Source organism: Medicago truncatula, chromosome 3 (assembly GCF_003473485.1).
Source record: "Medicago truncatula cultivar Jemalong A17 chromosome 3, MtrunA17r5.0-ANR, whole genome shotgun sequence".
In the NCBI taxonomy this organism is placed as follows: Eukaryota; Viridiplantae; Streptophyta; class Magnoliopsida; order Fabales; family Fabaceae; genus Medicago; species Medicago truncatula.
This window is the reverse complement of record NC_053044.1, coordinates 42,412,229-42,437,234: the sequence shown is the minus strand read 5'-3', so window position 1 is coordinate 42,437,234 and position 25,006 is coordinate 42,412,229. Positions and strand designations below refer to the sequence as shown.

The 25,006-nt window shown below is 33.0% G+C and overlaps 4 protein-coding genes and 1 long non-coding RNA gene across 10 annotated transcripts; 1 reads left to right on the top strand and 4 right to left on the bottom strand.

The window, feature by feature from the left end:
* Window positions 1-1,055: 1,055 nt before the first annotated feature.
* Window positions 1,056-2,483, bottom strand: LOC11416109 (protein NOI4). The gene is made up of 3 exons (XM_003601808.3): window positions 1,983-2,483; window positions 1,387-1,599; window positions 1,056-1,282 (listed from the first exon to the last, which is right to left on the bottom strand). Exons 1-3 carry the CDS (start codon window positions 1,989-1,991, stop codon window positions 1,256-1,258), a joined length of 249 nt encoding a protein of 82 aa, XP_003601856.2. The 5' UTR covers window positions 1,992-2,483; the 3' UTR covers window positions 1,056-1,255.
* Window positions 2,484-2,649: 166 nt separating this feature from the next.
* On the bottom strand, window positions 2,650-10,623 carry LOC11433781 (golgin subfamily B member 1). Of its 3 annotated transcripts, XM_024779594.2 has the most exons (9): window positions 10,537-10,623; window positions 10,221-10,361; window positions 9,841-10,131; window positions 6,464-9,745; window positions 5,336-6,158; window positions 4,588-5,228; window positions 4,025-4,172; window positions 3,868-3,949; window positions 2,650-3,167 (listed from the first exon to the last, which is right to left on the bottom strand). In XM_024779594.2, the coding sequence occupies exons 2-9, from the start codon at window positions 10,317-10,319 to the stop codon at window positions 3,065-3,067; spliced, it is 5,469 nt and encodes a 1,822-aa protein (XP_024635362.1). In that variant the 5' UTR covers window positions 10,320-10,361; window positions 10,537-10,623; the 3' UTR covers window positions 2,650-3,064. The 3 variants fall into 3 exon arrangements, with proteins under 3 accessions (XP_024635362.1, XP_039687554.1, XP_024635363.1); XM_039831620.1 differs by lacking the exon at window positions 10,537-10,623 and having other exon boundaries at window positions 10,221-10,530; XM_024779595.2 differs by lacking the exons at window positions 2,650-3,167; window positions 3,868-3,949; window positions 4,025-4,172; window positions 10,537-10,623 and having other exon boundaries at window positions 5,039-5,250; window positions 10,221-10,530.
* A 2,455-nt stretch (window positions 10,624-13,078) lies between these two features.
* LOC11441072 (E3 ubiquitin-protein ligase AIRP2) lies at window positions 13,079-15,295 on the bottom strand. The gene is made up of 5 exons (XM_003601804.4): window positions 14,932-15,295; window positions 14,665-14,827; window positions 14,442-14,508; window positions 14,051-14,300; window positions 13,079-13,725 (listed from the first exon to the last, which is right to left on the bottom strand). Exons 1-5 carry the CDS (start codon window positions 15,018-15,020, stop codon window positions 13,515-13,517), a joined length of 780 nt encoding a protein of 259 aa, XP_003601852.1. The 5' UTR covers window positions 15,021-15,295; the 3' UTR covers window positions 13,079-13,514.
* A 2,655-nt stretch (window positions 15,296-17,950) lies between these two features.
* LOC11427112 (probable LRR receptor-like serine/threonine-protein kinase At1g67720) lies at window positions 17,951-23,875 on the bottom strand. Of its 3 annotated transcripts, none has more exons than XM_039831618.1 (15): window positions 23,547-23,875; window positions 22,877-23,417; window positions 21,736-22,247; window positions 21,482-21,611; window positions 21,102-21,203; window positions 20,946-21,014; window positions 20,777-20,848; window positions 20,571-20,639; window positions 20,266-20,432; window positions 19,931-20,184; window positions 19,381-19,507; window positions 19,234-19,299; window positions 18,948-19,134; window positions 18,727-18,859; window positions 17,951-18,432 (listed from the first exon to the last, which is right to left on the bottom strand). In XM_039831618.1, exons 1-15 carry the CDS (start codon window positions 23,614-23,616, stop codon window positions 18,109-18,111), a joined length of 2,823 nt encoding a protein of 940 aa, XP_039687552.1. In that variant the 5' UTR covers window positions 23,617-23,875; the 3' UTR covers window positions 17,951-18,108. The 3 variants fall into 3 exon arrangements, with proteins under 3 accessions (XP_039687552.1, XP_039687553.1, XP_003601851.1); XM_039831619.1 differs by having other exon boundaries at window positions 23,534-23,874; XM_003601803.3 differs by having other exon boundaries at window positions 21,102-21,173; window positions 23,547-23,874.
* LOC112420362 (uncharacterized) lies at window positions 18,818-21,737 on the top strand. 2 transcript variants are annotated; one of them, XR_005645246.1, is made up of 4 exons: window positions 18,818-18,958; window positions 19,064-19,119; window positions 20,590-21,183; window positions 21,501-21,737. It is a non-coding gene; the product is annotated as an uncharacterized lncRNA (long non-coding RNA). The 2 variants fall into 2 exon arrangements; XR_005645245.1 differs by lacking the exon at window positions 18,818-18,958 and having other exon boundaries at window positions 19,019-19,119.
* Window positions 23,876-25,006: the final 1,131 nt, after the last annotated feature.

Below are 25,006 nucleotides of genomic sequence, written 5' to 3'. Positions count from 1 at the left end.
GACTATTTTGACGAACATAATGCATAATCACGGACTATTTTAAAATTTTGATACATTGATGGACTATTGTGACTAGTCATTACAGAACGAAAATAATTATTACCCCCAAACTATTTGAGTATAATTGTGAAAAAGAAATTAATCGGATTTTATTTACTTTTCACTTAACTCCGGAATATCAAACACTCTTGTGTTGTGTTTTTTTAAAGGTTTTTATATCAGGTAAGAAGTTTAAAATAGTAACTTTGAATTGAATCTTATACATTTTATATCAAATAATATAAATTTTTAATAAATAGTTGTTGCTTTTTAATAAAAACTTGTTATTTTTCCTTCAACGAAAAAAAAATTATTACTTTTAGTTATTTTAACATGTGCAATATATGTTAGATAAACTATTTTTTTAATGCTTTTTCAATCAAATGTGTAAAGAAAAATACATCATAGATTATTTAAAATTAATTCATATACTTCCTCTCAAAAAAAATATTGTACGCAACAAATTAGCTTATACAAAAAAACAATTGAAGGAAAATTTGCTTATACAAAATTATTTCATATACTTCCTCAAAAAAATATTATTTTCATTCTACTATCTATGAAAAACAATTAAATGACGTAATGGTATATTTAATTAATATTATAAAGCAAAAGAGGATTAATGTAAATGAATAAGAAAATAAGTCTTTCATCTAGAAGCCCATGAGCTAAGAATTTAATTATCAGCATCACTAAATCTAGTCTAGTTTGTTCATAAAAAAATAAAAAAAATCAACGATAGTTGGTCATCAATCAACATTAATAACTATATATGCTTTTGGTTTAAATTAATCCCATTTTGTCTTCGTTGAACCAGAAAGATATTGGTCGTGATTTTAACAATGATTTTATAATACATCACATTATACTATCATCAGCAATTTCCTGAAGAAAAAAAATAGTACTACAATATACCATCATCAACAAAATTATAAAAAAAGCAACAAATAAAAAGACACTGTTTCTCAAAGCAATATATACCAAAAATGTTGAATTGATTAGCGTATATATTTACAATTAAACTTTTAATGTTGCTTAGGAGTATAATAAAGTAGCTTGATGCATAAAATCAACATCTAGAAGCTACGCGGATGATTTGAGCAAGCTGAACTATTTTTTTCATTCTAAGTTTCTCCCCTTTGCCTCGTATTGATGAGATTAATTGTAATCACATGTGCCGACATCAAAAACTACATATGCATCTTTATATCATCGTCTAAGCGCCAAAGCAAAGCCATTTTTTCTGCACACAAAACCAATTGTAAATAAATCACCCAGCTTCACAATAACCTAACACAATTTATTATTGATTATTGTCATCAATAATACAAGTTTGTTATTAGGTACCTTTGAGGAAGCCTTTAAATTTTTATTATTATCGTTGGTGCGACCGGTGCGAGAGTCATATCGTCGTTGTGAAGGAAATCTTCCAGATGCAGAAGCAATTTTCTTGTCATCTCTAGCTTTATTGAATATAACAGTAAACCCTTCAGCTGAGGATGGATCATTTACATCCCATTCCCCAAATTTGGGTAGAGGCTTTCCATCTTGTTCTGAATACTGCACATACATTGTGTCATCAATACCAAAACAATTGATTGATTGAAAATTAAACTCTTCAATTTCACATTAGTTGCTTAGACATCACGTTAAATGTTGCTTTAAACAGCACCAAATAATTAAAATTAATATTTAGCCAAAGCAATTTTTTCTTTCTAATTTCGTTAGAAAGAACAAAAACATGTTTCTTTAACAATTTTTGTTGAACAAAAGACATTCAATGATCGGATTAACGTTAACAAAATAATGTTTGAATACGGATTCCATACACATTACATTCATAAGTTTTTATTTTGTTCTTAATGAGAAAGTAAATGACATAACCAAAAATCAACATGCATTGCATGATTATTGAAAAGGATGGAGAGGGAAAAAGATCATACCGAAGCCATGAGATTGAAGCTGCTTTGTGATGATATTCAACAACACCAGAAGAAATTCTTGGAAGATGGTTAGAATTATGAGTAAAACGAATGAAGATTAATTATTAAAAAGAAATAAAAGATGTGAGGTGGAATTGAATAAGAAAAAGCTTGAAATACAACATTTTATATAAAGGCTGCAGAATGAGAAACAAACTGCAGCGAAAACTAGCTGTTGGATTTACGTTAATATTATTATACTATCATTACAGCTATTTTAATCTACATTTTTAACAATATTAACCCTCTAATAACACTCTGTTTCCGTTAAAAAGTCACCGATAACTATTTATGGTAAATAAATTAACATATTATCCATATAATTAGGACAGCAGTCAACAGATTAAAAAAATTCTAAGATTCTTGCAAAAGGTGGCAACAGTGCTGCATGATCAATTCTTTTTTTAATTATATATAAGAAGGAAAATATAATCTGTACTTTGATGTACATTAACTTACGTTTTTTTTTTTAGAGGATGTACATAAAATTATGTTGAACAAATAATTATAAAATAAAACGTGGAAGATAAAAGTACTTGTTTAAATTAAACTTAAAAAATGATAAAATATTTCTAAGTCGATATGAAATACCTATGCTTCAAGTTCAAAGGCATCGTTGAAACAAATATCTTCAAATAGCCTCAGTATGTCTTTATTCATTGCTTGAGATAGAAATGAGGCACTCTTGAAATATCTCTACAGTTTTATTATACTAACAAGTGAAAAAATTCATCTACCTATTTCCTACCTACCACATCCCTTAATTTTGAAACAAATGTAGGGCAAATACAATGTAAGGGTTGCAATTACAATAAAAATAATTGAAGCCTATAAAAAACTGAACCCAGACATGAAAACTATAATCTCTGAATCCCTAAAATGTGATTGCAGAGAAAACTATTAGAGGGTGTGATGAGACTAAAGAAAAACAGGGTAGGCTTCATTCAGAAGCAAAATGACATTTACTATATCTATCTACATTACAATTTGCAAATGCAGGACATAAGTGTTGAGTAGTCCAGATTGCCTAGAGCACAATTTTTCTACAATATCGTCCCCAGTAGCCATAAATGCATGATTAGCAAATAGCCAATGAGTCCTAATCTTGCTCTGGGACGATTCATAAGAACCCTACTACCGGATACCCTGCATAAAGAAATCAAACCCAACATAAGTGTGTTTGGTAGCATTAAAAAATTTAATGGTAAAAATGACTGAATTTTTCATGATAAATAAATAAAACATGTGAATTTTGAATTTTGAGGTATTTAAATTGAATTAATGGAACTATTAGCATTGATATAATAAAGATGGAATCACTAAATTATCATCATTTAGTTATCTAAACAAAATCTTTTCGACCATTTTACCTTCAAATATAATAAACAAGCACCAATAAATTAATTTTAATTATTTGTCTTGAATCATATTCGAAACTGAATGTTCTTAAAAAAGCCTACAGTTTATTTACTCCAAGGATGATAACATACCCTGCATCAGTTTAATGGTCTAGTACATCTATACATGTTCCATTTAAGGATCTTTCCCAATGAGTGTAAGTATCTTCTAGGTCCTACCACTAAACATCATCTCTAGTCTAGAGTTAAGCTGTTTGATATTCTACGCGAAACACCACCTTAAGGATTTTAGATCATCTGAGTTCAACATTACAAATAAGCGACATCTATTTTGCAATGTAAATTTGAAGAGTGCTTTTGCCTTTCGCGGTTACATGTTAAAATGCTGAAACAGGCAATTCTAAAAATACTTCTACTTTATTCGTTAAAAAAAAAAATACTCCTGCTTAACCAAAGGTAAATATGATGTATAGAAAATAGCAACTTACCAGATTCCATCAATACGATCTGCAATGAGCTTTCCTTGTTTCGGTACGAATCCAGAAGTGTTCAGAGACTTGAATGCATGACCTGCAAAGTAATCTATTATTAAGTATTCAAGTTTTAAAATCAAACAATTTACAGTGAAGAGCAACTAGTAAATACCTTTATCATCATCGGTATCAGCACTGTTGATTAATTGATCAGACTCCCCACCAATATCTAGTGCAAGATGGTCACTAGATCCTTTTCGCATATTTCGCACATGAGCAGCCAATGGGACAGGAGATAATGCTTTTTTGCCAAGAGATCCCTGCGTAAATAAGAAAACTCTTAATATATGCACTTAATCACTTTGATATTTTCTTTTGGCAGCTAGAAAAAAAACATTTCAACTTTGAGAATGCAGCACCATAATAAATTAGTAGCAGATAAAACAAGAGTGATAAACCAGGAAACAAATAAAGTTCCAATACAAGGCTAAATTCCTAATTCATCAGCTCGAATCCAAGAATAAAATAAAGCACTAACAGACATATCTAAATGATGTATTTCTGTCAACTATCAATCACTTGGACCCATCTATATAATGACACAAAAGAATGATATGAAATAAGTTCTATTTTCAATGTAACAACGGCTAAACATTTAGATTGAAATGGTCTTGTAGACCCTGATATTGGATCATACAAAAAATTTAAGTTCGGAAAACTGTTAAAATATAACACCTCTTCAACTTCAGTTATCTCGGAGCCAGCAGGCAATGAGGGTGCTTCATATATGCTCCTTTCCTGGACAATTTCTGGCTGAGAAATCCTATCTTGAATCGTATCTTCAAGTAATTTAACCTTGGTTGTTAAGTCATCAATAACCTTCTGACTTCCAATTAATTTAATACCAAGTTCATGAGCCTTAGATTTTGAATTTTCAGATTCTGAAAGAATGGCAATGATATGCTTTTCCAATGGTGGCAATAATTCTCTAAAACCTTTAGATTGTCTATCTACAACCCAGTTGTTGGCTCCCAAAATATCTAATATTTTTTCTAAGACAGAGGTCAATTCAGACAGTTCATTCTTGATCATTTTTGAGTCTTCACAGTGACTATTTAGTTGTTTAACTTCCTCCTTTAGATCCTTATTTTCAAGGGCCTTAGTTTCGAGGATTGATTGCATCTCTTTTTTATCATGAGATAGAGAATTTATTTGATGATGCAACCTAGTAACACTATCAATAATGTAAAAGAGCTTCTTCACAGGGTCTGAAGTATGTGACTCCATACTATCTTCAGATTCTACAATAGGGATTTCAATCCTATCTATCTTGTCAAAGATATCTCTCAACTGAGATGTTGAAAGGATGGAGCTTTCTGCCGATGCAAAAAGGAAAATCTAGTCATAACAAAGTAAATCAACAAATGCAAGTTAAAAATAAATTCAACATGGTTAGGTCAAAACAGATTTCGACACTTTATACCTTCTTTTTTCAATGAAGCACTGTGCATTGATGAAATCTCTGCCTCTTTGTCCTTTAATTTTTCTTCTAGAATATGATAATGCTCTACCTTATCCTTAAGCTCAGTGCATGCATTTTCGAGTGATTGAATATCAGACTCCAACTGCAAAACTTTGTTCATATTTAAGTCTTTCTCCTCTGTAGCCAATTCAAAAGCAACTGTTGTTTCGTTCAATTTGGTCTGCAAATCTCTAACTGTTGCATCTACTTGCTCACTTTTAAATTTGAACTGTCTAATCAAAGTTTGAACTTCTCCAGAAGCATTTATCAACTTTCTTGAAGCGTCTGCATATGCGTTGTTCTTATAATGTTCTACTTGTTCATCTGCATTGTGGTTTAGCTTCTCAACCTCAAAAGTGGAGCCAAGTTGCCCAAGATTTTGGTGAACTTCCTTCTGAAGTTCACTGGTAGAATCAGTGCATGCAGACAGCAATAAACTGATATCGTTCTCTAAAGCGGCAATAATATTATCCTTTTCTTCGTTCAACTTTGTCACGCTATTTGCCTTTTCTTTCATCCCTTCCACGTGCTCAACAATAGCCATTATATTAGACTCTGTTTCCAGTAGTTTTCCATGGAGAGGAGAAATAAAGGCATCAATAGAATCAGAAAATTCATCAAACTTATCTGCAATATGTTCATTTCTCATCTGAAATCCTTTCACAATCTTTCCAAATGATGAAACTATGGTGTCAATATCAATTCCATTAATCTCTCTGTTGTCCAGTTCGACTTCAAATTTTTCAAGGCCATCTGAAAATGATTTTCTCACAGGTGGATCTTCCTGGAACAAAAAACATCACATATACAATCAAAATATTTATAAGAGTGATACAGGATAACTGAACAGACCCAAAAGCATTGGGAACAACACATATTTGATCCCAGAAGCCCTGTGTAATTTTCATGGGATTGAGTGCATAATTCACATCATTATGTATTAATCACCAGACTTTTCTAATTATTTGTGGACACATATCAAAGTGGTCGAAAGATTTAGATGGCAAATATATGTAGATTAAATCAAAACAGTATCAAATACACAACTTGAGAAAATAACTGGCTAAAAAAGGATAGTAAGAATGTTACCTCCATCTCAAGGTGCCCTACAGAATCCTTAGCGGACAGGGAAATATGGTTTCTTACTTTGCTCACAATGAGATCCACATTCTTCAGGGTCTCACATTTTTTCTCAAAGCATTGTTTTATCCTAAGAAATAGAGTATCGTCTTTCATAAGCACCTGAAGATCATTAAGGAATCCAATGAGCTCTAGAGACTTGTTCTCTAAGCTGCCATTCTTTCCAGCTAACTCATCCATGTATGAATTTAACTTTAAACTGAGCGAAGATATCTCCTGTTTGGCAATTTTATTTGCATCTTCCAGGGTAGAAATATCATCTTGCGCCTTCAACAATGCATCTTCCATTGATTTTATAGTTTCAGAGGAACCTACCAACTTGCTAGCATTATTTGCTGCTTCATCTTGCAGCTTCTTCAATTCATTTTCCAATTCAGTCTTGACAGCTTGATCAGCATTATTCTTTTCGGTCAATAAATTCACCTTACTCTCAACCTGAGATAGTTCAACTTCTAGATCCTTTATGGTAATGCTGGCCTCTGATAGTTCTCTTGTCTGCCTGTCTGCTTCATCTCTAACTCTCTCTAACTCTGTCTCTGCAGCAACTCTAGATACTTGAGCCTGCTCTTTCTCCTCGGAAAGAACAGAAATATCTTTTTCTGCCTGTGATAAAGCGTCTTCAAGTGACTTACTAGTACTGCAAACTTCAGCAACTTTTTCTTTAACTTTCTGTAACTCTTCCACAACTTTTTCTTTCTCTTGTTCTAACTCTGCCTTTTCTTCAGCAAGTTGAGAAACACTGCCCTCGGAAGAAGATAATCTTTGCCCGTGGGAGTTTACAGTTTCATGGGCTTCTGCCAATTTAGCTTCAAGTATACTGGCCTCCTCCTTTACTAACTGCAACTGTTGCTCTACATGTACCTTAGCTTCTTGGCATTCATTGACATAACCAGCAAGCCATTTCACCTTTTCCATAGGTTCACCAAAGACTGGATCAACTGGAAGAGCAATACCATCAATGCACTCCATCACTCTCTGTAACATGTTATTGCTCTCCATCAAGAACTGTTCAAACTGATTCCTTTCCCTTTTTATTTCCAAAAGATCAGCCTCTAGCTTTGGAATAATTTCCAAATCACTGGACAATCTATTGATCTCATCATTGTATTCAGAAACTACAGAATCTTGCTTCTGCAAATCAACCTTCAACTGCTCTATCTCCGAGTTCTTTTCGTTTATGAGACCTTGTAGACTGTCCCTATCTCTTTCTGAATCACTGGACAATCTATTGATCTCGTCCTTGTATTCAGAAATTACAGACTCTTGCTTCTGCAAATCAACCTTCAACTGATCAATCTCTGAGTTCTTTTCATTTATGAGACCTTGTTGATTGTTCCTATCTCTTTCCGAATCACTGGACAATCTATTGATCTCATCCTTGTATTCAGAAACCATAGATTCTTGCTTCTGCAAATCAACCTTCAACTGTTCAATCTCTGAATTCTTTTCATTTATAAGACTTTGTAGATTGTCCTTATCTCTTTCCAAATCACTGGACAATCTATTGATCTCATCCCTGTATTCAGAAACTACAGATTCTTGCTTCTCCAAATCAACCTTCAACTGCTCAATCTCTGAGTTTTTTTCGTTTATAAGACCTTTTAGATTGTCCCTATCTTGAACCAATCCCTTTCCTTTCTTAACTGCCATGGACAACTTGTCCCTAAGCATGCCAGTCTTCTCCTCTGATCGTTCAAGGTCTTTCAGCAGAGAACTCTTTTCTTCTTTCAGTGCTATAACTTCGTTGGATACCACTTTTAACTCATTGGCCAGTTTATTCACATCTGATCTGATTAGAATATCTTCTTCCAGTATATCCTCATAGAGGTTTAAGCCCTGATCCCTAACATACAGAAGACTTTGAACCCTTTCAAACAATTCGGGATCAATATGAGATGCTCTGGTGAGGGTACCATTCTGCCCTTTTACTTTTTGAAAGCATAAGTCAATGATCATCAAAGTGTTAGAAGAAAATTGATCAATTCCTTCATCTTCCATGTTTAGACCAGAAAAATCTACTAACATTTTCACGATCTGATCCTTCTCCAAAGAAATCTGATGGTTCTTGCCAACAAGTTCTCCATATTCGAACCTCAAATCTGTTAATTCAGACCGAAGGTAATCTTTTTCCTGTGAGTCTACCAAAAGCAAAATACTCAAATCATCAATACAGTTGACGGATGCTTCCTTGATTGTAGAAATTTCTTCCTGTAGAACATAAATATCATTGCGGGCCTTGTGAGAAGAAACTATAAGCCAGTTCATTTGTGATTCTAGATCAGATGATGAAACAGGTTCTGGTAAGTCCACTAGAGATAGGGATTCCTTCAGTTTGCGTAATTCCAGGAAGGCACCCTGCAGTTTATTCCTGTCATCCACAAGCCATCGAAGTCTCTCAGGCAAATCAAGCATTTCAGGCTGATCAAGTTCGGCATGAGACAAGATTTCTTCTACTTGCACAAAAATGGAATCATTTTGTTGTAGTGAAGTATTCAGGGATGCAACCATATTTTCACTCCGGGCCAACTCCTCTTTAGTAAGTTCAGCGGCTTCTAGTGCAGCTGACTTCTCCTGCAATTCAGTTAAGCATTTCTCAAGCTCACTGGATTTACCAGCCAGAGACGTCTTTAGTGAATCTCGCTGTTGTACCAATGCCTTTCCTTTTGTCACAGCCATACTAAGCTTCTCTTTGGTATTAGCAGATTTGACCTTTTCCTGCTCAAGTTCTACTTTTATATTTCCAAGCTCAGTATTCAATGTCCCTATCACCGTCCTTTCCTTGTCAAGCTCTTCTACCAGTTTCTGATTTTCGCTTTCTAAATGAGACAGCTTATCAACCAATTGATCTTCCTTTCTCTTGAGCTCCAGTAACCCACCACGAGCATCAACAAGTATGTTCCCATATTCCAGTTCCCCAGTATCAGAGCCAACCTCAGAAAAAGACTGTCCAAGTTGATAAATATCAGAAAGCATCTGATTATACTTTTCAATCAAAACCGCAGTGCTTTCCTCGATATACACTATTTTCCCACTTCTAGAATCATCCAATAATTGCCCTTGATTAACAACACTTGCAAGAGAGGATATCATCCTATCGATCACATTATCAATATCACCATCCTTTTCAAGTTGGGCTTCCGATGAAGCTTGCAGGCTCTCATTCGATATCATTAATTGTGAAACCTTTTCATTTAGATTCTCTATCTCGCGGTCCCTCGCAGATAAAAGCTCCTGAATATCACCAAAATAAATAAATTAACAAAATTTTCTTTCTCAACAACAAAATAAACAAACAAACTTTAAGTCTTTAACCTATGCTAGCACACCTGATATTCATTCACAACACTTTCTTTCTCAGCAACAGCATTCTCCAACTTCACCCGCAGCTGTTCCAGCTCCCCAGCTACGCCATTGTCCAGTTCACCAAAATGACTCTGTTGTTGATGCAGAATTTGACTTTCCTCTTCATTTTCATCAGCAGCTACAGCTTCTTCTTCCTTTTGCTTACCGTCGAACGTGATTAGCTCGTCGGGGCAATCAACAAACATGTTATCCTCTGTAGATTTAACATCTTCAGATTCTCCCAGAACTTCATCTTTGAGATCAACATGTGTTACCTGCTTCACCCAATCCCATTAATTGATTAAGAATTAAAACTTTACATTATCCCAATTTCAATTACGTATATATTATTTGGAATATGTACCTGATTTTGATAAGTATCAATGTTTGATTCGGTATTAACCCCATTTGATTGAGAATCCAAATCCGGAATCCGCTCCGATAAGTGATTATTCTCAGACATTTCGAATCGTGAAAATTAAACTAATCACTCCTTCATTCGGATCTGCAATTTCGATTTTTTGTTTTTGAAATTTACACAACAAATAAAATTGAATCCAAAATTGAATCGAATGAATCTGAGATGAAGAAAATAAAGGAAACCCTAAAATGTAACTTGACTTTGGAAAATCTGAAATAGTTGCAGAGAGTGAGTGCCAAGCAAAGTGATTAATGCGCACCTGTTATGACGACGAAATTCGGAAGAAACAATAATAAAAATTCAAATAAGGATAAGAATTTCTATTTTTATTTTAAATGGACCCATTATTAATTTGACTTCAAATTCAAGTAAAAAGAGTTATTTTGACTGATATAAATGTTTTTCCCTTCCAATAATCTTTCTTTTCAAATGATGATATAATAATTTTATCAACTTCTTTTTAGCAAACTTATCAACTTGTATTTGTTTAAATCAATTCAATCAATATATAAATCATTATTTACACTTGAATATAAGACTAACGGGCAACAAGTTGCGTTGTTAAGCCTTTTTGGATGGCAAAACTAATTTTCGTAAACACAACATTGATAAACCTATGAGACATGACATTGTTATGCATCACCTTTTGAACTATATGTAGAAGGTCAACGGCCTCAGGTGCTAGGAAACCAAAAGTGTCAAAAACAAATAGTATAAAAACATATTGATTGTCAAAATACGTTTTCACATGTCTAACCAATTTGCTTGACACAACTTTTAGGGTTGTATTTCCTACCGTAAAAGGTCTGACCTAATCAATCCTAAAAAAAAAAGTATTCTCATTTTCTAGCTTCTGTCTGGTCAATCCGAACAAACAAAATAGAGTGACAAAACTACGCAAGTGTAGCAAGCCCTAATCAATCCTAAAAAAAGGATTCATCACGTGCGCAACCCGAAAAACCCGTACGGGTGCGAAACTTGGTTATTAAAAAAAATGAAGAGTAATCGTCTACAAGCACCAACCAGAGTTCAAAAGTTAGAAAATGAACCAACCACCATCACAAAATATGATCTACATACCATCAACTTCCTGCCACGACCACAACAAATAATAAAAGTCCTTCCGAGGTAACAAATTAAAATTGAAATCGAACATCTCCGCTACATTAGAACTTGTACCTAGATGACATAAACAACTTGTTTAAGTCAAATCCGAACTGATTAGATAACTCAATTTGGTTTTCTGACCAAGGTAGGGCAGCCGCGTCACCGTCTACCTAAATTGTTCCACCCTCCGACACAGAGGAGAAGATTTGGAGCAAGGGTGAAGACACTAATTTTTTCCCTTTTCCCTCTTGTAACTCGTCTCATGCTCCCTCCCTACTAAAGTCACACATTTCGCATTATATCACGCCGATGTTTATTCTCCTATGATTGATTGAAGCTTTGAATATAGAACTACAATAGTTATGCCAAATAAATTTATAACAATATTTTTTTTTAGCATTACTTTTTCCACCCTATGCCTTTCCTCGCGCGCCCTATTTTTTTTCTTCCCAAATTACCCTTGGAGCATTCCGGATTATATAATCTGGAATGGTGTTTTATTTTGTTAAAGGGTGAAAAAATAAGTAACGGATTTTTCTAGATTTTGTAATCCGGAAACTTCAAAAAATAGGGCGCGTTACATGGTGTTTTGGGATTACATAATCCGAAAACCCCCTAAACACCTTTTTTCAAGGTAAAACAGTTCAAATTATATAATCCGAACTGTATCAGCACAAATTATAAACATGTTTGTAACATGGATAGTCATTTTATGGACAATATTAATCTTCCTAACTCTCATCCTTCTGTTTTGGGTCATTGTTACCTGTCCTTAGTTAAAAACCGAGTTTTCGAGCTACTTGATCGGATTGCTCCAAAACTTCCCCAGAAAATAAGAAAAAATTCAAGGACCGTGACTCCCGTAGAAGGGACTTCTTGTGGGACTCCGCCCCTCAAAATCCAAAATTTCATCGTTTTAAACCCATTTTTCATTTTTTTTTTCATTTTTCATATTCTCGGAAAAAATTCGAAAAAATTTGCATTAGTTTTATTTGATTTTTAGAAGTTTTTGGTGCTATTTTTATGATTTTCTTTGACAGGTTTTTATCATTTTTTACTTAGTTTTTTTGTTGTTTTTAAAAGCAAAACTCAAAACTGCTGAAATGCGAAAGTGTGATGGTTGATTATACATAAGAATTGTCCGGATTATAAAATCCAAAATATTAAACATGAATCCGGATTTTAAAATCCGGAATGCACAAGGGCAATTCCGGATTTTATAGCTATTTGGTGAATTGGGATCAGCCCAGTATTATCTTCTACGGACATATCCCTTTTGAATATGTACCTCATCAAGTTTTATTGAGTTAAAAGATCAAGTTCAAATCTAAAAAAAGTGTTTCGGTCTAAAATTAAAATTCTAGCTTAATTCACATTTTGATTAATAAATAGAGATTCAAATTTTCCAAGAATGAGTCAGCCCGTTCTTAGGTAAAATAACGTTTTAAATGTTTACTTTTTGTCAAAAAATATTGTTTACTAACCTATAACATCCGTGATTCTAACAACTATATGCATACAAATAAGTTGAGAGTATTCTACTAGCAAATTCACATTTCTTCAAACCATTAAATAATGCTGCTAGGTTTGACAAAGTCTACTTTGACAGCTTATAGAAGATTCGAAAACTTCATAAACTTGTTTGACCAATATATATAATCTAAGCACATGAATTCATTTTCTCAACATGAGTCTGTTTAAAGTTTTCAACAAGTAATATGCAAGAAGATTTTGCTTAATAGACCCTCATATCTTAATTACAACTTGTTGAAAAACTTTAGCAAGCCAACAACTCAAACAAGGAATCTCAAGTTAATTGTAAGAGCAATGCTTACAATAATAAATATGCATCAGGGACTAAAGAAGAGTGTTTTTCCTGGTCTAAAAATCCAAGAAACTTCCCTTACAAGTGCTATGATGAAATGACCAGAATGTTTTTTTTTTTTTTTACCAGACACTATTCACATTTGCGGTCCGGATTTTTCTATATGTACACATTTTCTTCTTATTTAGTGAAAAAAAAAAATCAAATAAACCACGCGTGTCTGACACAAGTGGTTGGTGCACAGGGTTTGTGAGAGTTGTAAACTCCGAGGTGCTGAATTTGATTCCTACTCATTAAAAAGAAAATTAAATCAGGTATTCATAATACATTAGGAAAAGTGCATCAGGGTTATCTTTGGGAAGCTTGTTGATATAGAGGTAAAAACGCAACAAATCCTCTTTAGAAACTGTTTCGGCATCAACAACATCTTCATCACAAGTTAATACCCATAGATCCTCCGAATTAACCCTCCTTAAGCTACCGCGACAAAAAGGACACGACTCTGACTTTCTGTTCCTGCAAATCAAATAGGTCCAGCAGAAGAAAGATTGTCAGACTGATAAACTAATAAAGCATCTATGCAAGTTGACAATGACCTTGTTTGGATAAATAACTTAATCAAGCGCTTATGGTATAAGCGCTTATCATATAAGCTATAAGTTGTTTTCACAAAATAACCTAGAGAGCTTATGGAAATAAGTTGAATATAGCTTATGGTCTTATGGATATGTCATAAACTGTTCCTATAAGCTCTCTCAAACAGTCACACAAATGTTTATTTCAATAAATAAGTTAATCCACACAAGCCTAATATAAGATAGAGACAAATGTGATTAATTACCACTTGCGGTAGCATTTGATGCACATGGCGTGGCAGCAATTAGGCAAAACCATTTTGGTACAAGGCTCTAAGCAAATCCCACACTCATCTTCTCTTTGCAAATCAACATTGGTTAATTTCCCATCTCCTTCAAATTCGATTACTTTATTGCCACAACTTGAACCTTCTAAACTTGTGTTCCCTTCTTCACAAGTCTCCATCGTGTCGTCGAAACTACCATGAAGCCGCTGAAGAGATGGCAATATAACGGCTGCAAGTCCAATTTTTTCAATGACAAAAGAACAACAAATTAAGGAATAATAATCAGTCAATGCAGCCATAAAAAACAATACATTTTAGGATAAGAAGAAGAAAAAAAAAAACTTTATGTAAGTCAAATTTATTCACACACCATAAAAGTCCTTAATGGTTGCCTTCCTTCCACGAGTAGACATGTTTGATCTACCATCATTTGGTTCCTGTGTTATAATAAAATAACATCAACAACATTTATAGTCTACAATAAGTTCAAATAAAAGAGAAAAGAAACGTACACAAGTTCTAGCTCAACTAACAAAAATGTGGAAATTGTAAGACTAGACGTGATGACCTGGGTCTGAAACAAATGAACTGACCTTATATATAAGTATGTGGAAAAGATTTAGATAACTATGCAAAAAGGCAGCACAAGAACAATCCATCCATTGAAGAAATAATAGTAATAGTGGAGCCAATTGATTGCAAACCAATTTCATTTTAATAAGAGTCCCTCCTCTTGCTCTTGGAATTGCAGCAGCCCTAGAATCAACAAAACCATAACTCAAATTAAAGAGAATTAATTAATTAATTAACAATTATCTATCAGAAAACGAAAGTTGAAAGAAAAAAAAAAAGGAACTTACAAAGAATTAGCTTGTTGAATATCAGCCTCAAGTATTTGAAGAGAATCCTGATAAGGTAACCTCGAAAGGTAGTACGGCATCATTGCCATAATAACTTTGTGGAAAGTTGATGAACTGGCGAAGATGATCAAGAGTTTTTATGATTCAAAATTCCAAATGAAAAGGGAAAAGAAAGAAAATTTTGGATGAAGAAAAGTAAAAAAAAAAGGTTTGGAAGTTTAGAGAATGAAGATTGATTAATTAGGATTAGAGGAGTGTGGTTGGGTTTTTGTTAAAGAGGTGGGTTTGGTTGGGTGAGGTAAGGAATGCCGTAACATAAAAGATGCGTTCATCATTGTCAAAACAGACCTACGCTACGACATTAATTATTAAGAATCATACATACGATTAGCTTACGAAACTATCCCATTTACTACTATTTAATAATCTCTTATCCTTTTTTTTTTCTTCAAAAAATTTATGCACTTATTTATTCTCTCTCTTTCCTTATCCCACTATTGATATATATGATATAGTGGGGCTAGTGGGGTTTTCCTATTCCCTATTTTATCGTATTTTTAGTTTCGCTACTTTTTCAAATTTCAATTTCTTTCCTGATAATCTTTTTTGAAACAATAACAATTTATATTTTCTTTTAAAAAAACACAATCTATATTATTATATTCAAGATAAATTACCTTTTCAAAGAAAAATAAAAACAAGATAAGTTAACCATAATGAATTAATTTAAGTTGTAAAAGAATTGTATTCTTCGGTAAATGGACATGTGTTCCATTTCTAACTCGTGTGTATTATGAAAAGTTGGTTGGAACTACTCACATGTATTTTCTTTATAACTCTTTTTTTGTTAATAGAAAAAAGTTTAGTTGATCAGGATCATGACATATCTCAAAACTCATAGAATTGAACCCACAACCTTACATATTAGTGAATTCGTGATCAACTCAGCCAATTTAGATTGGCTGTTTTATAGCTATCTCTTGTTAGCATTTCTCTTATGGTACTCATTAGTATTTTCATATATATTTTTTAAATTAAACTGATAAATGAGTGATTTGAATTTTAGTCACAAATATAAATTTCAAATTTAAAATGATAGTTAAAATTGTGTGAGAAAATTATTGAATGAGGATGTGACACGTAAATTAGTTCAAAGTTGTAAAACCATAACTGCAATTTTTTCAATAAACATTATAATTTAGTCCCTTACAATTTGCCCACGACCTACTTTAATCCATGACAACAAATAATATCCAAATTAATCTCTAATTTATTATAACAAAGATACTAATTTATCTGTTAGGGGATTAATTTGGTGATTTTTGTGAGGGACTATATTGGGTTCTATACAAATTGCGTATTTTTTTAAATAAACTTTAATTTATATAATCTAATATATAATTGATTTATCATTTGAAAAATGTTAATGCAAATGCGATCACTGATCATTGGATTAATAGTTTTCTTTGCGAGTTGAATGAGCATCCAAACACAAATAATCCATGGTCAAGGAGGAGGAATTGCAGAGTTGCAGTCGAATTGAAGTTTAAACAAATGTGATCAGATTATCATTTTAAATACATATAATATAAATATATTTTAATATGTATCTTATCCTTCTGTTTCTTTTTATAAAGCACGCATGGGTTGACTGATTAATGGAAACTCAATTTTATATACAGTTATATACTCTAAGATGAACTAACATCAATTATTACAATATTAGTAGTTCGTTTTTAGATGCCCTGGTTAGGTTTCTTGTGATATACAATCCATCAAAATTCGGAATCTACCGTTGAAATTTTCTGGAAATTTCAATTTAAAAATATGATGGCTGCTATTATTAGACGTTATAATATTCACGGATTTATAAATGAACGCTTGTAGTTGGTCCGAATATTACCCTCGTGAGTATAGACATTTTCCTAAATATATTGAAGTCCAAGTTAAAACCAATAAATCTTGTCACTAGTATTTAACGTGTGTGAGTTTCGCCAAAAAATACATATCAATACTAATATTATTATAGGACTGTAAAGATTGTTCTAGTTCTAGCTAATATGCTTAATTAATGCAACAACAACGAAGGGGATTATTGACGGATAGTTTGAGCTTTCAAGTAAATAAGTTATTCTTACGAGTCACAATCAAATCATTTAAGGCCTAAACAATAAATAGAGAAAAGTTAATAAGTGATTGAACACAAGTAGTTCTTGAACTCTAGATAAATTGTTTAGAAAAATCTGGATTTGATTCTTGATTGAAATTTTATTCGTAAACTATATTTACCCCTGACCAAACTTTAGATTAACAAAGTTTTTTTCCTTTGAGAAACAGAGAATGAAACATAAAAAATAAAAAATTAGAGAACGGTTGTAACCTGGCAAATGCCACAACATTGGCAACCTGTTGTCCCACGGGTTTTTTTAACCTACAAATTATTGTCTATTTGCTAATTAGGTGCTTAAAATATAAAGAGTAATTCTGGCTGATAGCTTCATTTTTTACCAAATGCCCGTCATAAAGCAGGTAGATTTTTATTTGTCATTGGATGTTTGGCATTTAGAAAGGATCAAATTATGGTAGAGGCAAACATTTATTTCTAATAACTTTTACCTAATTTGTTTGTTAAGTACAAATGAGATTGTAACAGGCTTTAAGGACATGACATTTGATAAGCTGAAGTGCGGGTTTGAATCCACAATTCTTCGCTTCTATGCACGTGGGTGATAAAATATCAAGTTATTGGTTCAATCCCATATAACATTACCAGCCCACTATATCACCCATCTGCATAAGAGCGAGGAGTTGTGATTCACATTCTATCATACCTTCCTTGCATTATTTTGGTATCCGAAAGTTTGTTTATACAAATTAGTTAAAAAAATCATCAACTTACTGATAAGTGATAAGTTCATTTTGCAAACACTTTTAAAGATCAAAGCAACATAAGTAGTATTCTGAATAAATTTCAGTTTTAATTTCTCATTTTCTCCCAATTCTCTATTGAGCTTATATATCTTGTCACTGTGTTATAAACATATATTTAATACTTAATAGTATGAGGATTAACAAAACTAGTGATATGTAATGTAAAAAACTCACCTACCCACATAAGGCCTTATTAGGCAGGTAGGTACATTGATAAGTTTATATGAATGGAAAAAATAATAATTATTATCTTGCTGATGGAAGACAACCATTTGACAAATCAGGGCTTTCAATTTCAAGAAAGCTTGTAAGTAAAGTTTTCCTTGAAGATTGTGGTATTGAACTACTTGAGGATGATACTTTTAGTTGACTTTCTGTTCCTTTTTCAATCTTAGAAGCATCTTGTATAGCCAAAATCACTTCTTGCATCCTTGGCCTTGAGGCACCATGTGGTTCTACACATTGCATGGCTATTTCAGCAACCCTCCAAATTGACTCAGTTTTCACATTTCCAATCAGTAAAGGATCCATAATGCTGATTATATCGCCTTTACGGATTAAGGATCTTGCCTGCAAAAACACTTGGAGCTTATCTACTGGCATAAGCACTTGTGAGACTGTCTGAGATAGTTTTTGAAAACAGTTTATAACATGTTCGTAAGCTGTTTTCAACTTATTTATATTAGCTCTCTAAGATAGTTATGATAATAGCTGGTAACTTCTATGAAAACAGTATGACTTTATTTTATTTTTTGATATAGAGATAACTTATACACAAACACTTATATAAGAAGTGCTTATGTATAAGTGCTTAATTAAGCTCTAAATGTTCAAGTTGTTTCAGCTTCTAGTTTTTTAACATACCCAGTGAACTATATTCATTTCTGGTCCATAGTCTTCTGGTGATACAGGCTTCTTCCCACATATCAGTTCCAACAGAACAACTCCAAAACTGTATACATCACTCTTTTCAGTTAATTGCTGATTTGCATAGTACCTGTTAATGTGGTAAAAAAGAATTTGAGCTCAACGTGTTACGGAAAAATAATGCTGTTGATCATGGAAATATGAGGCAAATGTCTTACTCAGGATCCAGGTAGCCCACAGTTCCCTTTGCAACACTTGATATATGAGTCAAATCTTCTTCAGCTAGTCTCGAGAGTCCAAAATCTGACACTTTTGCTCTCATATTGATATCTAGGAGAATGTTGCTCGTCTTTACGTCTCGGTGAATGATACTAGGATTGCATCCTGTGTGTAAGTATTCAAGACCTACAGAAGTAGAAATTTGCTATTTAACTGTTGCTTGGAAAATTGAATTGCTAAAAATTACTTATGGACCAAGAAACTAGTCAATGTCATTTGATCAACCTTTCGCAGCATCTTCTGCAATTCGAAGACGAGTCAACCAATCTAATCGCTTCTCACTCGAACATTCTGTCAAAACATTGGAATTTAAATCATGATATAATTTTTACTACTAAGTATATAGATGAATACAAGGGTGTGGAATAAAACCATGAATGTGATCCCTTAGAGTGCCATTGTGCATATACTCATAAACCAGAATATGCTGATATTCTTCTTCACAATATCCAATAAGAGGAACCAAGTTTCTGTGATGAATTCTTGATAGGAGGGCTACCTGCATTTGCAACCCATTTAAAATAAGAGAATTAATGCTAGTACTAATAAAATTCAAGGAACATAAATGTTTTTGTTAGAACATCAACTAGTAACAGAAGATCAAAGAAAACGCAAATCGCAAACAACGGAACACAATCGTTTGTTTACTCATTTCGGCTAATTGTGCCTACCTCTATGACTACAGCAACTGTAGTTCCATATATTACTTGAGTGAATTAGGGTTTACAGTGTTACAAGCCATAGATATAGTACTACGTTCAAAGTTACAACTATGCCCCTGAACCGTAACACAGGGGCTATCACCCCACGCACCCCCCACAACAAAACAGTTGGAGCAGGAGCGGAGGGAGCTTTGCCAGATCAGCTCCCTTGCCCCTCTTTTGTGTCATACTGATTTTTGAGTCAAGTATGAATATTCTACCTCAGTTACAAATTGATGGTTCCCATGGCTGGATGGATCAGTCATAGTCTTAACTGCGATCTCTTTTCCATCTTTCATTTTCCCATAATAGACAGATCCAAAGCTTCCCTTTCCAATTTTCTTTGAAAAATTGTTTGTAGCTACTTTCAAGTCTGAGAGAGTAATATAGTACGCAGTACCTTCGTCCATTAAATTCCCATCCCGACCAAAAGAGTATCCAGTTAAATGTTTAGTACCAGTGCGTCCAGAGATAGCTGCAGGGCACAATAATGCTTTAATGCTAGAAATTTATATTTGTCAAGCTAAAAGTATTAGATTTGACTTGGTTCACCAACCTCTTTCATCACTTTTCTGTTGAGAAGCCTTTCTCCTAAGGTAACGCAATAACACTAAACTCGCTAAGAACATGACCATTAGAATCACTAGTACTCCAATAGAAATTCCTATCATCAATGGAAAATGCTTTTTGCTCCTTTTATGTAGTCCCGGATTATCATCATAGCTGAAAGAAGAAAAGAAAATGTCCGTTACTTCAACCTAGATACCAAAGTTGTTTTCAATTCATATTCAAAGAGTCTGTATCATCTGCATTTAAATTAATCTGATATGAGAAAACTATACTTTTGCTGAGCTTACTTACATGAAAGTGATTTTTGTAGATAATAATCCTGCTGGTATGTCCCCGGTAAATGAGTTATTCTGTATGTACCTGGCATAGATTCGTTCATAAAGATCCGATGGGGGACATTTAGTTTCAGTTGGAGAAATACTGAGCTAACAACGAAAAATGCTACAAGTTGTTCTGAAAGTAGAGATGATGAGCATTGGTGAATAAATGTTACATACAATGCTTGTAAACCTGGTAAACTACCCAGGTACGTTGGTAGTGGACCGGTCAATTTGTTGTTCTCTAGATGCCTGCATACATTATTGGAAGAAAATAAAATGAAAATGAGAAAGGAAAAAAAATAAGAACGGTGTTTTCCAAGATACTATGTGAAACTACAGAACTTACATAATCTTTAGATTGATAAGATTGCTCATATCTGGTAGTTGTCCTGTAAGCAAGTTTCTATCTAACCACCTAAGAAAACAATAATGAATTACAAGTGAAACTAAAATTAAAAATATAAATAAAATCATTTTTTGTTTTGAAGAATGTTTAACTTACAATTCTGTCAAGGCTTCCATGTTGTTGAGCTCTCGAGGGATTTCACCGGTCAAATTCCTTCCTGACAAGTTTCTAATACAAGGTATTGTAACCAGTAAAAACCTGTACTACTTTAACTTGAAAATATTTACCATGGCAAAATGTTATGTTGTTATGCAAACAATAGAAACATTTGATTACAATATTTCATCATGCTTCTGACTTATGTTTTTCTTGAATATAACTATATCGGTATCTCACACTCTAAAGTATAAACTTTTGGAAATCAAAATTCTAATGTGTTTTAAAAACATAAGCCATAGATGACTCATTCACATAATTTACTAGATGAGAAGTTAGCATGGAATAAAAGTGTCAACATAAAGGTATGGAGACTTTACATATTTGTAATTCTTGCAGGTGTAGCAGTACTACAATTCACCCACTCCCATGGAGTTGGAACGCAAGGATCGCCTTCATTCTTTGGGATAATCTCGTCAGACAAGGAGGAAAATGCATTTACGAAATTTGCTGGAAAAGAGAAGTATGGTTAGTAATTTGTTCATTTGATACAACATATGTAATTGTTGAGTTTCTTCAATACATGCACCAGAATATCTATTTTCCCAAATACATAGTGATATTAAGAACTTACAATCTTGCTTGAATGTCTTTGAAGCAATTTCTTGATATTTGCTTATTTCCATTGCATTTAGTAGAGGTCCTCTAGTAGAATCCGGTGTTCTCTTAAAGGAGAAGGAAAGAACAAATTCCAAACTCACATTCATGTAACTTGGTTCATAAAGAGTGTAGCTCCCATTAGCATTCTCAGCTATGTTCACCACTGCATTGCTATAATCAGCTATAAAAGGTTGCTCCAATTTGAATTTTCTAGTCTCATTCTGACTCAGATCTTCAATCTCTGCTAAATATGCATAAGCTCTTGCGTTCCCAGGAAAGTCTTCAAGGTTCAGTCTATAGCTAAGTAGTCCTTTTGTGCCAACAACCGCACTTTGCATCACCTTAACAGGTGGATATTCTCTTGTCTCTATTGCTATGTTCCTTGTAGTGTTTATTCTTTCGGTTCCTGCGGCCACCCCAACAAGAAAATTTTGCCTTTTTCCAAGATCAGACTCCCATATTCTATCATATGGATCCTCCGGATACCTGATACACATTATATACATAAATCAAGCCGACAGTACCAAATATTTGATATTTTTGAGCAAAAAACTACGGAAGATGTTAATAAATGAGGGAATCACCAATTTAGTCTCTAAAACTCTAGAACAGAAACAACTTGGTTTCTAAAATTAGCGAAACTTCAAAATAATCTCTGAATTTGAAAACTCTTAATTACATTAATTTTTGTTAGACAATTTTAGGGACTAAACTCATTGATCCAATAGGATTAATATAACCAGAGATGTTCAATCGTAGTAACTATTAGAACAGAAACCCTGGTTCAAAAGATAACATACACGAAAAAGGCAAACAAAGAACACATATGATTTGATCATAGAATTCTGACAATTTTTCTCACATCTCTGACAGTAGAGTGACTGCAATGACTTTCTATTATTCAATCTTAGGGTTACAAATTACAAAATTACTATGAACCATATAGTGAGGGGCAAAGTCCCCGCACCTCCCAGTCATATCGTAACAAACGAACTGGCCAAGTCCAACGGAGAAGCGACTTGTCCATTTATAAGTAAATTATGAGTCATACCCAACAATTTCACAGACTAAATTGATATTCAATCAAAGAAAAATATAAGGGGAAACTACCAAACCTGACAGCATCACCAGTTGGAGCACCAAAGTTAATTCTTGCAGCTACTTTCAAGAAGAAATCATCCTCAAAATCAGTGGCATACATAGAAAGATTCAAGGGTCTAAGCTCAATAGTAGATATGAAAGGAGAACCAGTTGTAGCACAACAGATGCAAACATCAACAGAATTTGAAGGTGCTCTAAAGATCATTTCCTTAACATATATTCTTGACTCATCATAAATTGACACAGTAGCCCATTTAGTTGCATCCAAGTAAAGTTGAAACTGAGGGTATGTGTCTCCATTTTGCAAACTTCCATACTGAAAAGTAGCTCTTACCAAATACCTTCTTCTCTCTTCAGCCTCAAGTGTATAACAATATTTTCTGCTATCTGTTGGAAAATCTCTGCGTTTCTGATACTGAACTTTGTTTCCATTAGGGTTTTTTACTTCCACTGTCTCTCCATGTTTCATAATCTCAGAATCTGAAATCCATGTTAGTCCTGTGGTTGTGTCAGTGTAGTTACTTCTTGTTCCTCCACAATCAATGCTTATAAATTCTGCATCACAAAAATGACATGATATTAATAGAATGAATAAACATATTCTACTTAGGAATTTAATTAATGTTTATAAAAATTAGTCTAGTTAATAATTAGCATGCATGGCTACATACATTATACACATACCTTGAAGTTGGCAAGATGCACATGATATTAACACAAGAAGTGTTAGGAGAAAGAGAAAAAATAAAGCCATTGAAGATAGGAAGAAAACAAAGTACAATAATTTGCATCAAGAAATTTGGTTGATTGAAAAAATTAATTGATTGTTTGAGATCAGCATCACTACTCAACCAGCTTTCTCCCACTTATTAACTTTATTACTTTAACTTTTCATATTGATGATGGTTCATACATGTTTGTATCTTTCTTTATCTGATTTTTGGAATCTTCTTTTTCTTTAAGAAAATAAGGTACTATAAGTTTCTTTTCCTTTTTCTCTTTACCATTCTAAAAAGAGAGACTCACAAGCTCAATAATGAAATCAAATTAGTAAACATTTTTCATTTTACCAATTATTTTGTTTTCACTATCATAAATATTAATGAGAGTATGAACGGAACAGATGCACCTTCACATCATGGTACAAATCAAGGATTTAGTGGTACCACTCCTCAAAACAAAACAAAAAAGAATTTGGTACCACTCTTTCCTTTGTTTATTTTTTTTAAATTCTCATAGGTCCCTAAGAAAATGTTGAAATACAAATTTTTATTGGTCACTAGAACCTAAATGAACGGATTAAATAAATTTAAGTACTTTTCTTTTTGCTGTTATACATGATATTTAGTGCTATCAAACTACTAAACATTAAATTATGCAAGTTCAAATTGCTAAATTTTAGGGTGGACGTAATCTTAATTATGCAAAATTGGGGGAAATACCCTACAATGAAAAAAGATATTCATGATTACAATCGAAGAGTTAAATAAATTAATTAATGTACTTTTTCTATTGACCAGATAAATTTATGTGCTCAAGTGAAAAATAAATAAATCACAGAGACTTATTTTATAGAAGGGAGAATATGGGTGGATACCCTAGACCTCTTATACACGAAATGGATTATCTCCATTGTTTTTTTCTCGTGTTTACTCAATTTTCACATCTCAACCATTAAACAATGTATATTAATCAACTTGTCTCCATTTTAAAATTTCAAATAGTATCCCCTCAGTGGTCAATATTCTCACATTATTTCCTTAAGTTTTTTCTTTTTGTCACTTGAGAGATCCTAATCTCTTATACATCATAAGAGAGATAGAAATAGAGAAGATGATGTAATAATATCATTAATTTTTTATAAAATGATACGAAGAATCATCGATGAAGTTTGCTTATAACTTTTTAAGTGAACACTTATATGAGTGGAAGATATGTGGCAACCTTCATTGGTTAGATAAATTTATGTCCTTATTTTTATGAATATAAAGTTTAAAATGAAGTTCATCGGAATATACAAATTTTAAAATATTATTTACCAAAGATTCTTATACTTACATCTAAAGTTGAATCCACACTCTTACATAAAATGAACTAATTTTTTACCATCCGAATCAATATTACTGCTCGATAAATTAATGTAT